Source organism: Paroedura picta, chromosome 1 (assembly GCF_049243985.1).
Source record: "Paroedura picta isolate Pp20150507F chromosome 1, Ppicta_v3.0, whole genome shotgun sequence".
Lineage (NCBI taxonomy): Eukaryota > Metazoa > Chordata > Lepidosauria > Squamata > Gekkonidae > Paroedura > Paroedura picta.
In genome coordinates this window covers 123,386,618-123,402,342 of record NC_135369.1, presented here as the reverse complement: position 1 = coordinate 123,402,342, position 15,725 = coordinate 123,386,618, and the positions used below count along the sequence as shown (strand labels likewise).

General features: G+C 42.3%; 1 protein-coding gene across 8 annotated transcripts in view; it reads left to right on the top strand.

Moving 5' to 3' along the window:
- Positions 1 to 15,725, top strand: part of LOC143819972 (uncharacterized) — a 103,666-nt gene that overhangs the window by 49,764 nt on the left and 38,177 nt on the right. For all 8 annotated transcript variants that reach the window (XM_077302310.1, XM_077302283.1, XM_077302324.1 and 5 more), the window contains 7 exons: positions 2,659 to 2,749; positions 3,830 to 3,967; positions 4,637 to 4,788; positions 5,471 to 5,582; positions 8,085 to 8,134; positions 9,892 to 10,059; positions 13,175 to 13,292. In XM_077302310.1, coding sequence (XP_077158425.1) covers positions 2,659 to 2,749; positions 3,830 to 3,967; positions 4,637 to 4,788; positions 5,471 to 5,582; positions 8,085 to 8,134; positions 9,892 to 10,059; positions 13,175 to 13,292 — 829 coding nt within the window. The remainder of the gene's footprint in view (positions 1 to 2,658; positions 2,750 to 3,829; positions 3,968 to 4,636; positions 4,789 to 5,470; positions 5,583 to 8,084; positions 8,135 to 9,891; positions 10,060 to 13,174; positions 13,293 to 15,725) is intronic.

Sequence of the window (15,725 nt, the reverse complement as noted above, 5' to 3'; positions counted from 1 at the left end):
ACAGTCTCAGAGAAGCAGAAGTGCCAGGCAAGAGCTGACACGGACTATGCCACACAAAGTGAATGCAGCATAGTGTCTCTGATATTGCAGTGCTGTATTGCTGTACCTGTAAATGCTCCACTGTTTAAGGATACCATCTCTACAGTTCTATCCTCATGTATGCCCTGGGATTACTACAGATCCCAAAAACATTTTTATGGACTCTGGTTAGGAAGGAAGGATTTCTAATTTAGAAGTTTAACTTAATTGAACAGGTGGATTTTGACTTTGTTCAGCATTCATGTACCATATGAAATTGGAATGATCCACTTTACACCATCACCAATGTTAGCAGAACGTGTGCTTTGACCATAACACAATTCTAAAACATGCAGTAGCTTTCAGGAATAGATCATTTTAAATGAATGCAAAGGTATGTGCAAAATATCTGAAGTGTCCCTTATTGTAAGGGGTACCTGTGATAAATGGCCTGTCAATGAGAAATGATGCTACTGGAAATTTTTACATTATTTAAATTACAAATATCCGCAAGTATACATTGAAATATGTTTTATTTCATACTAGCAGAAAGCCCTCTGTAAGCTGAACAGCAGCAGGTGCTAGCGGGACGGAAGTTGGGGGGGGAGGCAGTGATGGCGAGACGTGGAGAGGGGCAGCACTCCCCTGGAGACCTTCCCATCGCAAGGCAGGGGCGGGGATTAAAAAGTTGACTTTAAAGATTATGTCAGCAAATTAAATGGATAATTTTAAGAGTTAAAAAAGGGCACTGGAAAGGAGATATGCTGTAAAAAACGAAACCAAAGATAGCTCTTTTTTGGGGTGGAAATCAACGAAAAGGCTGAGCACCTTGGGCAATTATTCGCCAAAAGGGGAAGACACATTGGCTGCAATCCCACACAGCCTGGTAACTCCCGGCTTCCCTGCTCTCCGGAAAGCAGTCTGGCCCAATGCCGTCTCCCAAAGTGCTCCAGAGACACTTGCCCCAAGACTTGGGGACAAAAAGTGACCCTGCCTGAGGCACTGGAGAAAGGCAGAGTCACTCGCCAAGGACACAACGATCAAAGTGGGATGGCCACGGATGGCACACCTGAAGATACCCATGAACCTCGGATGGGACTGGAAGAGGGGCCGAGGGCTGGCCTGGGGAGGGGGCTCAACTCCATTGGGGTTAGTGTGCGCTTCCTGGCCTGGATGCAGAACCTGACCTCCCGCCTCCATAGCTGGGGGCCCCCGGGGCACACCCACTGTTCTCCCCATGCTGGCCTCGGATGGGGGAGGCTGAGGGTGGCAGGTTATCTTTGCTGTTGTTCTCCTTCATCCAGGAGGCAGGCAGGCTGCCAGGCGAGCAGAGCACGGAGCATCCCACCTCCATGTGGCTGCTCATGTCGGCCTCCTGAGCCCATACGGAGTGAAGGCCAATTTTCTTGCAGATCTTGACAGGCAGCAGCTTGGCAGCCCTGACACCATCACTGCTTGGGTGCGGCAGGTTGTGTACAGCATCGATCTTGAACCTGCCTTTGGTGGGCAGCTCTCTAAGGGCGCCATGCAGGAAGGTGGTGGCCAGGCGTGGGCTCAGGTAGCCGCCATGGGGCGAGTTCTCCAGGGCTTCCAGCACCGTGTTGCCCACAACATCGGAGAGGTTGGCCAACTGCTCAGAGTGTAGAGTCCTGCAGGCACGGCCCCGTCTCTGGGTCAGGCAGCAGGGAGCAGATGGCGATGGAGTGCAGGAGCTCTAGGGGCCATATTAGCACTCAGACACCCTGGACAGCTCCACTCCCAGGCCAGTTCACCAAATACATAAGAGGACCAATGGATAAGGATTTAATAGTACTGAGGTATTAGGTGTAGAAATGTTCAGAAAACTAATTTATTGTTTAATAATTTAACAGCAAATGAAAAAGGGGCAGAGGACAGAAGAACAAATGCTTCAGAAACTTATCTATAACTACCATTCCCCAAATTTTGATTTCCTGCCTGGAGATATCCTATCATTTCTACACTGGAGGCTTTGTGCCAGGCTGCAGGCTAGAGTCTGAGCCAGGCAGGTTGCCCTGCCTCTTCTTGCTCCTTCACAGGGAAGCATTTGGCCCAGGGCAACTCGTCTGCCCTGCATTGTGTTCCTATATGGGAGCCGGGGCAGTGAAGTTCCCAGTAAGGAGTAACATATCCTTTACTACTTTGTCCCTAGCCTATTTTTGGCTTTTTCTTTCTGCAGGTTCCCCTCGCAGTTATGACCCTTGACATTTTAAACATCCAACCAATCATGTTCACATGTTCAGAAATCCAGCCTATTACAAATGAGCAAATGAATAACTGGTCCTCTTCGAATGCTATGGGAATAGGAAAGGATGTTTCCCAAACCCTTTTATTTTCTTTGAGCTGCATTCCTCAGCTGTAGTGTTGTTGTTGTTGGGGTTTTTTTTGGTAATATCCCACACCACCAGTCATATTTTATGTGCTCATATTTTAAAAATACCACTTTAGTGTTGTTCAGAATAAGGCAATGTATCAAATATCGGCTATCCCTTTGTAATACAATTGAAATGTGAATAATGAAGTTGAAACTTTGCAATCCACTATGTGAGCAGTAAGAAAATACTGTATTTTTTTAATTTTAATGTGCTCTGTAGTCATTTAGGAAATATTTCTTCCATGCAGGTATATTCCATCCAGCTTAGTGTTAAGCATCCAAGATATCGACAAGCAAATTGGAAAATTTAGCTTTCACTCAAAAGACAGCATTCTTCAGGTGACAATGTTTTTCTATTAATCATAACCCTGTACAATAAGCATTTTTTACATCTTCCATTGAGGTCTGTTTTGTTTGCAGCAGTGTTATTTGTATCATCTTTCATAACTGTTACTTGATTTGTTGTTGTTGTTAGTTGCGAAGTTATGTCTGACCCATTGCGACCCCATGGACAATGATCCTCCAGGCCTTCCTGACTTCTACCATTCCCCGGAGTCCATTTAAGTTTGCACCGACTGCTTCAGTGACTCCATCCAGCCACCTCATTCTCTGTGATCCCCTTCTTCTTTTGCCCTCAATCGCTCCCAGCATTAGGCTCTTCTCCAGGGAGTCCTTCCTTCTCATGAGGTGGCCAAAGTATTTGAGTTTCATCTTCAGGATCTGGCCTTCTAAGGAGCAGTCAGGGCTGATCTCCTCTAGGACTGACCGGTTTGTTCGCCTTGCAGTCCAAGGGACTCTCAAGAGTCTTCTCCAGCACCAGAGTTCAAAAGCCTCAATTCTTTGACGCTCGGCCTCCCTTATGGTCCAACTTTCACAGCCATACATTGCAACTGGGAAGGCAATAGCCTTTATAATTTCAAGTCAATTTCAAGTTTACTTCACCAACATGTAAAGTTCAGAAGGCAGGAACATACAACCAAGTTTCCTAAATCCTTGTTTATATACAGACGGGGAATCATTCCTCTTTTCTAGAAGCTATTTCCCTTCTTAATTGGACAGGGATCACTTCTCTTTACTAGAAAATATTTCCTCTTTTTTCCCTTGAATTAAGATCCTTTTTGATCTCTTAGTTTCCTTCCCAGCCCACTGTCAGTACTTAACTGTATTTTCTTCAACTGTCAGTTCTCAACAGTCATTCCTTAACTAAATAGACTTCTATTTGAACAGTCTGTAACTCAAGGGTTCTCAGCCTCTGTTAGTCATTAATCCTTTACAATCTGCCACACCAAGTTTATAGCACTTTTATGAAACCAAACATTTATATAATTATGCCATGAATTTTATAATTTTACATTATAGGTATATAACCATCCCGTATTTGTTTCCTTTTCGTTCTTTACTTTTACCTCTACCTTTCAGCTCTTACTGCACTCTGGGATAGAAAACTTGCAGATTGCTCTTGCCTGCCAAGTCACTCAGAAAAATAGTCTCCTTGTTGCTGTTCAGCAAGCTGCATTTTGCCACCTAATGCATCCCACACAAACTGTACACATGAAGGTAAGTGTTTTTGCAGAATGTGCCTTTCCTGCCTTTTAAAGCAGTGGTTCTCAACCTTCGGGTCGGGATCCCATTTGGGGTTGCTTGGCCCCTTCCCCAGGGTCTCCAGGCTACCCACCGCTGCAGCAGTGGGCAGCAGCGGAAAGCGGCAGCGGCAGGCAGCATGTGGAGGTGGGTGGTGGCGGCAGAGGCGGGCGGAGGCAGTTGGAGGCAGTGGCCGGCAGAGGTAGCGGAGCCATGGCAATGGCTGCATCAACACCACCTCTATTCTTGTGCACATGCGCACACATTTCACCTGCGTACACGCATTTCCAGTGCCCCACTGGCTCCTTCTGCAGCTGCCCAGCCTATGCACCGGAACGCTTCACTCAACTCTTTTAGAGCTGGCAAGAAAGCGACCCCCTCCCCCCACGGGTCCAAAGTTGCCCCACCCCGCCCAATTCTGTCCAGCAAGCCCCACGTGCTCTGCAACAGGACTGCTGCAAACCAGAAGTGGCAAACCAAGCGATCAAGACACGAGCACAAGCCTGGCCTGGAGTGGGACAGCGAACAACAGCAGAAATCCTTTATCTCCTTCTTGCCACAAATGTGTAGAATTGCTTATCTGTTTTATGTAATAGGCAGTGTGTGTTTTGTGTAAAGGCAGAATGGATGTCCCTAATATTTCAGGAAGGAAACCAGAGCATGCAGAGTCAGAGCAGCTCAGCCAGTGAAAGAAGTTCTACTGTTGGGAATGAAACAGAAAGCCAATTGCTGGCAACAGCAGCACAGATCTCTTATTCCATTGGGCGTTTTGCAGCTGGACACTTGAACTTAAAGAGGTAGCTTGTTACAATAATGGAATATAAAGACCCTTCCAAGCTTGTTCCTATGTATATAATTGCTCATTTAGATTTCATTGTGAGGCTGTAATTCTAAGTATGTTTACCAGGAAGGGAGTGTCATCTTTTCCAAACAGTTAATTTGCACTGTCATAGGCCTCATTGTTACCCAAATTAGATCGACCTGGGGAATTTAGTTTGCAAGAGGGGTAAAAATGGAAGCCTTCGCCTGTGTATATCAGATACTTCCCTCAGAAAACTCACACAGCGACCAGTTTATAAAATAAAGAATGATTTTATTGAAAAAAAATAATTAAATGAATTAATAAACTAAACAGACATATAAGAGGAAAAATAGAGGTGAGATGGCGGACAGATATTAAGGATTTTAACAGAGTTCTTCAGAATGGCAGGGAATTGTTAGAGAAACCAGATAGGATGTCAGATTTAGTTGGTGCTAAAAGATTGTATTGATTATAGATAGGGAATTAACTTCTACACTGCTCAAGTGAGGCACATGCAAAGGAATTCAGTCTACTTATAATCGTAGCATAAATATTTAAAATCTCTAGCAATCCAGTAAATATTTCTATCATTCAAATATCCACCTTGGCTGTAAACAGAATAGCATCACTTTCTCCAGTTAATCATCTCCAAGTTGGCACTTTCATTTATTTCTCAGACCTCCAGAAGCTTTTATTTCAATTCAGTTGGAGAAACAAGGTCCACGGGATATCATGTTGAATACATTTATTCAAAAGAAACAAATACTGGGTAACAGAATGCAAAATTCAGTAAGTAAGTTGAGATTTTTAAGGCATGTGAAGAGAACTTTAAAATGCTTTCTATAGAATTAACAAATGTGTTCATAATTTTGAATATATTTAAAGAATCATACCAAGTCAATTCTGTCATCTGACTTATACAAAGCAATAGCAAACTTCTTTTTAAAAATTTGAACTACTAGAACAATTATACAGTATGTATTATTCATTTAGGAGAAAACGTGATGATTTATTAGTCAGCACTTGCAGGAAGAATATTCACATCAGCTAAAAATTGGCTATGTTATATGTGTCAGCCACTATAAGAAAGAAGCCTCAATTGTTACTAGAGCAAATCCAATTTCCATGTTGTCTTTATAATTTGAACCTAACAGCTGGGGTAAATTAATGCATCTTTCAGGGAAGGTAGGGTGTCAGACATTTAAAACATCTACTGGGTCTCCTTGTTAAAGCCACCACAAATTTCAATCTAGTTCTAAGAGAATTGAGTAATATAATATCCATCTGGTTGATGTTGACATTGTTGTACATTTTAATTTTAGTTTAAATATTATTTTATTGTATGTTTTTAACTAATGCCATTATGTTTACATGTTGTACACAGCCATGAGCCAGTCCACTGGGAGGGTGGCATAGAAATCAAATTATTATTATTAATAATAATAAAAGTTGTTGTCACCTGCTTAAAAAGCTGAACCTTGAAGATTTACGCATCAAATATTCCCCTGTTTTGAGCCTTGTCTCTTTGGGAGAAAGTTGTGTGGTGACACAATAGTCAGTTCTTCAGCTGCAAGCCAGATATCATCACCTCACATAACACATTGCAGTAATCTAATCTAGATGTAACTAGAACATGTACCACAGTGGCCATATCTTTTCTTCCCAGGATAAGCCACAGATGGCTAATCAGGTGAAGCTGATATAAGGCACTCCTGATTACAGCTCTCACTTGCTTATTCAGCAGTAAGCCTGGGTGTAAGATCACCCCCTGACTACAGACCTGTTCCTTTAAAGGAAGTGCAATTCTACCCAGAATGAGGTGACAACTTATATCTTGAGTTATACCTTCTGCTCACAAGTAGCACTTCTGTCTTGTTGGTATTAAGCTTCAGTTTAATAGCCTGTATCCAAAAATGCTTCCAGGCAGTGGTTCAAGGTTTCTATAGCCTTCATGAGATCAGCCAAAAGTGCAAGATAGATCTGAATGCCATCCATATATTGGTGACAGTCTAGCCCAAATCTTAGGATGACCTCAGCCAGTGATTTACTGTAGAAGTTAAAAAGCATAGAGGAAAAGATGGAACCTTACAGTACCCAGCAGCCCGGAGGCCTAGGGGCTGAGCAGCAGTCCCTCAGCACCACCTTTTGAAACCTACCTGCCAGGTCAGACCAGAACCACTGCAGAACAGTGTTTTACAATACCCGTCTGGAAAGGTGGCCCAGAAATATAACTGATGGTATTGAAAGCCACTGAGAGGTTCAAGAGAATCAAGAGGGACACATTGTGCTACCCTGTTGGGTCGCACTCAGGCCAAGTCATCATGCTCAAGCACAGTCCAAGAACAGAGTCCAAGAGCCAAGCCAGGTAGAGTGGAGACAGTCTGAGCGGTGTGTGAGGAGTGAGCAGGGTTGTAGCCTGGGGATGGAGTTCAGCGGACAGTGGGGAAGTTTAGGAATGGGACCGAAGGAAATATAGGGACTGAATTACCATAGGGTTCATGAATCCAGGAGACAGACTGAGGTCAGATACCAGAAGACAAAATGACAGAACTTTGTTAGCACAAGACAGCAGACTAGAGTCTGCTGTCCAGATGGATAAGCAGGGAATGCTGATGTTGCATCCCAAAAAGCCATCCTTCTTTTTAGTATAGACAGACTGGCCCTCCTTGCCAAGACCGAACCGCCTGCAGCCAGGCTCAGTCTTTGTCAGAGGAAGGGCTTCCAGCTGTATCCCATCTCTCCTGACAAGAAGCTGCCAAATGCACATTTTACCAGAGTGCATTTTACTCCTATTTGACTGCATTGCCTCTGGTGCTCCAGTGAGCTTCTGAACTGGGCAAGCCCTGCTGGACACTCAGGTCATTCTGTCATTCCAGAGATTCCCTGGGGCATAGACAGGAGTGGTCTGTTTAGTCTGAACATACAGGGCTTGACCCAGTTCACCACGCTGAGCTAATGTTCCTTGAGATAGGAGAGGTGAGCATTGGCCTCCTATTCTCTGAAAGAGTTTGGCATTCTGTGGGGAGTGTCACTCATAAAGGTGGCAAAGCAGGCCTCTGTTGTGCCCTGTAAGGCTTATTTTGCATGTAGGTGACATAACCACAGCTGAACTTCAAATAGTGGGGGTGGGGATATAAATAAAAACTTCTGTGATTAAAACATACTTTTGATTTGTGCATGAGAGAGAAATAATTTTTCCAGTGAAACTTTCTCTGTCATATTTTTACTTTTATGTGCAGAATTATGTAAATCTGCAGAAATCTTAAGAATAAATTGTGTAATTCATTACAGGATGAAGTTAACAAAGTCAAAAGGGAAGTTATTGCTGAATACTGTTATAAGTAAGTACATGAAATAAATATAGAATATATCGCTAGTAGTTATTGGTGTAAAGTTTTGTTTCATTGAGATATGAAAAATAAGTTGCAGTATTTACAGAATAGGCTTGTCATCCAAAAATGATACCTTGGTGCAATGGTAAGAACTGGGCTTCCTTCAGCAATCCTCCCCACTTCAACAAGCTCCCCAGTCCCCACTGCTCTAATGGTCCTGAGACTCAACAGCATGTCAGAGCAGAGCTTGGAACTAGACAGTGAGAGCTGTGTATTGGAGAACAGATCTGACAATGTATTTATAATTGGATTTATAAGACCTCCCCTCTCAGGACAGCCATCTCGGGGAAGTGTACATTATGAGTGGGAAGTTAGGTTTTAATGGTTAGACCAGCCTTTCCCAACTTTCTTACCATTGAGAACCCTCTTTAACATTTTTTAAGCTTCGATAAACCACAGAAGTGGTGCGATGGTGCAGAATATGGTTGGGAAGCATAGGTATGTACATGTCTACCCAGGGCCCTTCCCCTTCCCATCCCATCAAGGCTCCTCATTGGCCATTTTGGGAGGGGAGATAGGTCAACATCTAACCCGATAAATGTTTAACCAATTTTTTTATATTTTTATATAAGTTATATAAATTAGTATAATTAATATAAATTAAAAATAAAGCCCTGCACATTTAGGGAACCCTTTCAGAGCTGTCAAGAAACTCCAAGGTTTCATGAAACTCTGATTGAGAAAGCCTGGATTAGAGTTTAGAAATGAAGAGTGAGAGGTTAGTTTAACAAGAGTATAAGTTGAAGATCTGAGGAGATATCTGATGCTTGGTATAGTTTCCTTGTCCATTTATCTCACTTGTGTGTTTCTTTCTGAATAAACTTGGTTCTTGTTCACCTTAAAAAAGCAAATAATCTCATGTCTGGCTGTTTATTAATCTTGGCTTGGTTAGTGCTGTCAGGTCCCTCCTGGCCAATGGGTGGGGGTGGGGTGGGGCTGCCAGACCCAGATTGGGAAACGCCTGGAGATTTGGGATGGAGCCTCAGGAGATCAGTGACCTCAGTGGGATATAACCCCACAGAATCTATCCTCCAAAGCATCCAATTTCTTTAGGGGAAGTGATCTTTGTACTCTGGAGATGAGCTGTAATTGCAAGAGACCCCCCGTGTCCCACCTGGAGGCTGGCATTCCTATTCAAATAGAGATTTATCACTGCAAATCATTTTAAATTTACTTTTATTTGTGCAATGGAATAGGTGGGGAAGTGTGTGACAGAAAAAATTGGGCAAGGTGGTATCTAGCCCCCCAGAAAATCTGTCACAAGATATAACCACAGCTTACCCAGCTAGTTAATAACAGAATGCTAAAAACTAAACTGAACAACTACCAAATCCACTAAACCACAATAAGCCTGGAATGCATTCTGACAATGTTTAAAATACCATCAATTTATAGGCTGCTTACCAAAATAATTTGTAATAATAAATAACTTAAGGACAATTAAAGGCATAGAGTCCACTGAGTAAAGCAAACTTAACTATGAGGATCCAAGGGGAATATACTTCCATTCTTATGAGCTGAAATGTTTTCATTTGAGACATTGCTGCTGGATCTTGTAAAATCACAGGCAATTGTGGTCTTAGTGTTACAAAAACGCTAAGAGAATTGCCTAAAGACACAAAAGAAAGCTGTGGCAAGAGAATACACTGGATGCTGTTGCAAGCTGTATAATGTTTTGTTAATGCTATTTTTTAAATACAATTTAGGGTTGCTCATCGTATGTCACAATACTCTCTTCGAAGCCAGATCATTGCATATTACAACAGTATAAAAGCTTTGATAGACGATCTCCCCAACATAAGAGACAAATACTTCATTATAGGACTGCCACAAGAGAAGAAAGAAGGGAAGGAAAAAATTAAGAATGATCCCAGGTTTGTTACTGCTTGAGCTGTTGTTTCTTCTAATTTCTACAAGCCATATCAAAAGATTTTGTAGGGTAGAATGGATTTATTGCTGCATTCTGATGAGTATTATGAATATTGAGGATTTGGTAGGAAAATAAAGGTGAATAGACTTTTAAAGTTCCATTCCTAAAACAGGCTGAACACTTCAGTTTCTAAATCATAGAACTGTCATCAAATAATAGAGAGAGGTGTCAACAATTGGAGAGGATTGTTCATTATTCTTTCTTGTATCCCTCACAGAAGCTCAAAGTAAATTATAAGCCAAATGGAAGTCTCTCATTTGGACACTGATCACTTTCACAGCGTTTACTGAATTGGAGTCCTCAGGACATTTGTTTGGGTCACTATAAGAAATCCTCTAAAAGGATTATGAGTTAGAGCCAAGGCTTTGGCAGAAAGGTATTTCACAGAAGCAGAAGTTTGGTGCCTTTCTCTTCTCTCAACACTCTTCCGGAGAGGTGTTGCTGAGGCTCAGAGGACCTTTCAGGACAATATTCTTTAATAGGCTGCAGGAAATAAAGGAAAATTGACCAAATTAGTCATTCCTCCATCTTGTATGAAGAAATGTTTGTTCCATTAATGGGTCTTGCTTTGTCTGAGACAGTGAGGTGGCAATTTTGGCCTGTTCATGTTGCTGCAGCCTGCCCCCTGTAATCTTTAGCAGCAGTTTTTTTAAGAGCCACTGAGGGCTGGTGGGAAAGGGGAAAGGCAATTTAAAATTTGTTTGCAACTCTGCGCGTACGTGTTATCGCCACCAGGTGGCCAAAACGCACACACGCAGCAATTGGGCATGCACGTTTATGAGCAACTGCGGCAGCCGGGCCGCTGGCTCTCCCCCACCCCTGGAGGCGATCCCCAACCAGAAGAAGGTTGGGGACCGCTAAGTTAGATCTTCTCCCCATCCTCCCTGCTGCTCTGATAGCAGGGGTGGGAATAATGAGAGCTTCCGCCATGTTGGGATTGTTTTAAAGTCTTTTAATGGGTATTGTAATGGGGACAAGACTATTGTTACCCGCCACGAGCCTACGGGGAGTGGCGGGAAATAAATCTAACTAATAATAATAATAATAATAATAATAATAATAATAATAATAATAATAATAATAATGAAGTGGATGGGGTGCTGGCTTCAGTTAGGCTGACCACATGCTCACTAGATCCTTCTCCCTCATGGCTACTTAAAATGGGCAATGAAAAGCTAGGTGCTCCCCTCCGGGAGATAATCAACCTCTCCTTCATGATGGGAGAATTCCCAGAGGCTTTGAAGAAGGAGGTGGTCTGCCCTCTACTGAAGAAACCATCGCTGGACCCATGGGAGCCTGCCAACTACAATCTTGTCTCACATCTTGCTTTTCTGGGGAAGGTAGTAGAAAGGGAACGCCTAGCCATGGTGATCCATGCAACAGTCACCTTTAGACTGGACTTCAGTAACCCACTCTATGTGGATTTTCATGGGAACAGCCTGTGCTTTGGCAATTGCACTGGCTCCCAGTTGAATTCCGGATCAGGTTTAAAGTTTGGGTACTCACCATTATGGCTATTTACAGTCTGGGCCCAGCATACCTCTGCCTATGCCCCTTGCAGAGCACTACACTTGGTTAACTCCAACCATCTAGTGAGCTCTGGCCCCAAGTAAGTATGTCTAGGCACAACCACAGACAGGACATTTTTTGCCCTGAGCTCCTGGAAGAGATCTGGGCTCTGTCGGAGCTGGAACAATTTGGCAGGGTCTGTAGAATGGAACTTTTCCACCAAATCTTTGGTTGGGGCCAGTGAAATGTTTATATCTATTGGACCCCAATCAGAATGCCCCATAAAAAGTGCACAGGGGGAGAACATCTGGGGTGAGTTGGAATTAACTAATCAAACAGCTGCTTATCTATAGTTTTAAATGTTTTATTAGATATGGTAAACTATACATTTTAATGAAAATAATTTTTACTATTTCTATGGGCCATTCCACACCAGGATCTATGTAGCAAATTGGTTTCAGAACGAAAAAACGCCATTTTAAATAGTGGAATTCGTTGTTATGCATACCTGCCTTTGTAGTGGAATCCAGTTGCGTTTCTATCGTTTCCCACAGGTTTCCGGTCTCGGCAAAAATTGCTAGCCAGGAAGCGATATTGCTGAGCTTTGTCCCGCCCCTGGCTGTCAATCAAACGAGCAGCCAATGGGTGGCCGTTATCATGCTCCCGAAAAGCCCCTTTCCCTTTAAAGGAAGTTTAAAAAAAACAAAAAACAAAACACGTTGCAACAAATATGCATTAATTCGTTGCAGCGGAGAGAACCATGTAGCTAGCAGGTAGTGTTTGAGCTGCCGTTTCATCGTTGCAACGCTCCCCCCAAGTGAAAAAAAATACCCCCCCCTGCACAAGCGCGATTTTCGGCCGAAAATAGAGTGAAAAATAAAGGGAAAATAAACCAGCAAACGGGGCTGTGTGGTGTTTGGTGACTTAAAACAGCTCTGGGGAGGGACTGCAGCCAGGGAAACCTCGCTGGGTAAATGAAGGCTCGCCGGTGCGTTGATCTCCGCTCGCTCCGAGAAAAAAAAATGACGATCGCTTCGCCGGAAGATCAGTGGAGAGAGCCAGGGGGAGGGACTTTGCAGAAACCGCAACAATGGTAACACACAGAACTTTCCCGCTAGTGTTGCAGATTGGTTGCAAGAGTGTAGCGCTTTCCCGAGGGCGAATCCACTTTTTGGGATTTCCCTGAAAGCGCTACAACGAAGTGCTTTTTGCACATCAGTTTCAGGAGTGTGGCAGATTGTTAACGACGTTGTGCATAACTGCAAATTAGTAGTGATTTCAATTTGCAACCATTGTGCAATTTTGAACTAGTGCGGAATGGCCCTATGTATTTGTATGGTTTGACTATGATGTTCCCTGCCCTGAGCCATCAAAACTGAGAAGGGTGGAATATAAAAACAATAAATAATAATAATAATCCTAAGTTTCTTGTGTTTATGCACGGAATGTGCAGCAATGAGAAACAAGCATTTGTTGTAAAACCTCCTGTAGATGACAGAATTTTGTGTTCTGATTGTTTTAAGTAATCCAGATTCCTTTTGTAAATTCAGGTCATTCCATCCACGACCCCACTGTTTGCTGTCTGCTGACGGCCGATCCTTTTTGAATCTGTGGTTCATCCCCCACCCTTCGGAAACTCTATTTATGTTTAAAATGCTACCAGAGAAGGTTAGTATGTTTACAGTCTTAAAGTACTCCTGAATTGGTTCTTGGGAGGGCGGTAAAAGAAATTTAATTGATAATGAAAATGATGCGTACAATGAAAATGTGTATGGCTTGGCACAAGAAAAGTGAAAAATTCAACACTCACATTGGAATTCTAGTCATGATGTGAGATTGTATACTGAGATTGTATACTGTCTAAAGATTCAGATGCAACCCAAGATATTCTGGAGCCCATGTCTGTCAAGGTGGGAAAATTATTAAGTAATTGATAATTTTGCACTGTAACTCTAGAGGCTTTTTATGACTGACATAAGGGTTAGCAGAGTTATGAACAACTCTGTTCTGAGCCATTCCACAACTGACACAAAGGCCTGAAAATTAGAACTGTGCAAACTTGTTTCTCCTCAAAGAGTTAAAAAAAAAATCTCACATGGAATCTTGAAAAGGCTGTGCGTTTCTCACAACTATGCCTATTGTGCTCCCAGAGTGCCACAATTATACATACAATTATATATACCTGTATCTGTTTTGAGAAAACAACATCCTGTGTGTGTCTTAAGTGATGTCAAATAACTTCCAACTTATGGAAATCCTATGAATTAATGATCTCCAAAATGCCTAGCTCAGGTCTTGAAGCCTGAAGGCCGTAGCTACTTGTATTGAATCAATCTATCTCATGCGATGTCTTCTGTCATTGCTGCCTTCATATCTTCTGAACATTATTGTCTTTCCAGTGATTCTTGTCTTCTCATAATGTTACCAAAGTATTATAGCCACAGTTTGGTCATTTTTAGCTTATTCAGAGAATTCAGACTTGATTCAGACTAGAACCTACTTGTCTTTTGGGCAGTCCATGAAACTCTCCTCCAGCAGCACATTTCTGCCTGTCAGCTTTCTTCCTTGTCTAGTTTTTTCATCCATACATAGTAATTACCTTGATCATGAGTGACATATGTCACTGGTGGCCAAGATCAAGGTATAGTATTCCTCATTGCTACATATGGGTATGAAAGCTGGACTGGGATGGGCAGCCACCTCCCTAGCTGCCCTTCCCAGTCTCAATCTCTTTCTGATTCCTTGTTTGCAGTACTGTTTTAGCTATGATGGTGCCCAGGAATAGGAAATCTTTTGACGATTTTGATTGGTTCATAGTCAAACGTAAAGTTGTATAATTCCTCAGTAGTCATTACTTTTGTCTTCTTGAGGTTCAGCTGTAATCCAGATTTGGCACTTTCTGCTTTAAACTTCAGCAGCAATCATTTCATATCTTAACTATTTTCACTCAAAAAGGTAGTGTCATCTGCATAGCTCAAACAGTCTTTGCGCATTCTTTGATTGTATCTCTGGTTTCAACTCGCAATTCTTCCAGTTCCCATTCAATTGAACTTTGTAATATTCATTATATGTTCTTAAAACTCTTTGTGAATATTATTTAGAATTTAGATCGTTTTGGTATTTTTCTTCAGCTTCATTCTAATTTTTTGTATTAATAAATTCATGGCCTGTACCAAAGTCAGCTCCTGGTCTCCTTTTAATAGTAATAATAGACCTTGTTCATCTTCTACTTCCAATTTATTAATGTATTTGATTTTCGCATTTGGCCATCCAATGATGTCCATGAATACAATTGCCTGTTCAGTTCACAATGAACAACTGGTTGCCTTCACAGAATTCAATATGTCACTTTCCTGCTTCATTTCATGTTCCAAGCCCAAATTTTCTGGGCAATATTTTATTTTCCTTTGTATCGTACTTTTGCATTCCAGTCGGCTATGATTACAAGCATATCTTGTTTACATGTATAATCAATTTCTTCCTGAACACTTTCCAATTTCTTCCACTTCAACATTTGTAGTTAGGGTATAAACTCCTTATGGTATTGCTTTCATCTTCACTACCACAGTCAAACTCCCTCACCACATTGAGATATGCATCCAAGAGGTAGAGCAGCATCATATCCAACTCGTAAATATTCAATGTGCTGTTGTTATAAAACACAAAGAGTAAGAGGGTGCATAGGACAGGCAAAATTCTTATCAATTCTGGTAAAATCCTCAAGATGGACCAGTTTAATGTTGTTTGAATTCTTCTGAAAGGAAGAGGTCCTGACTGAAGCAAATGCACATTATTAGGATATTCAGTGGGTCCCCAACTTGAGTGGCACCTGGGACTGCATGACACCACTGCCTTTTGCCCTTGTGTCCTTCTGTCCATATCTATCCACTGCATTGCCAGTGGCTACCATCCCTGCCTTCACCCAAGGGCTGGAGCTACCTCTCCCCTTGTTCCACAGAAATCTTAAAGACGGTATGGCAAGCAGCATATGCCCATTGAAGTTTCTTGAACTTGTTGTTTCTTGAAATAATTGGAAAACCCCTACTGGACATGGGTGAGTGGTCATGCTATTGTGGGGAAGCATTAGCTGCTCCAGCTTTT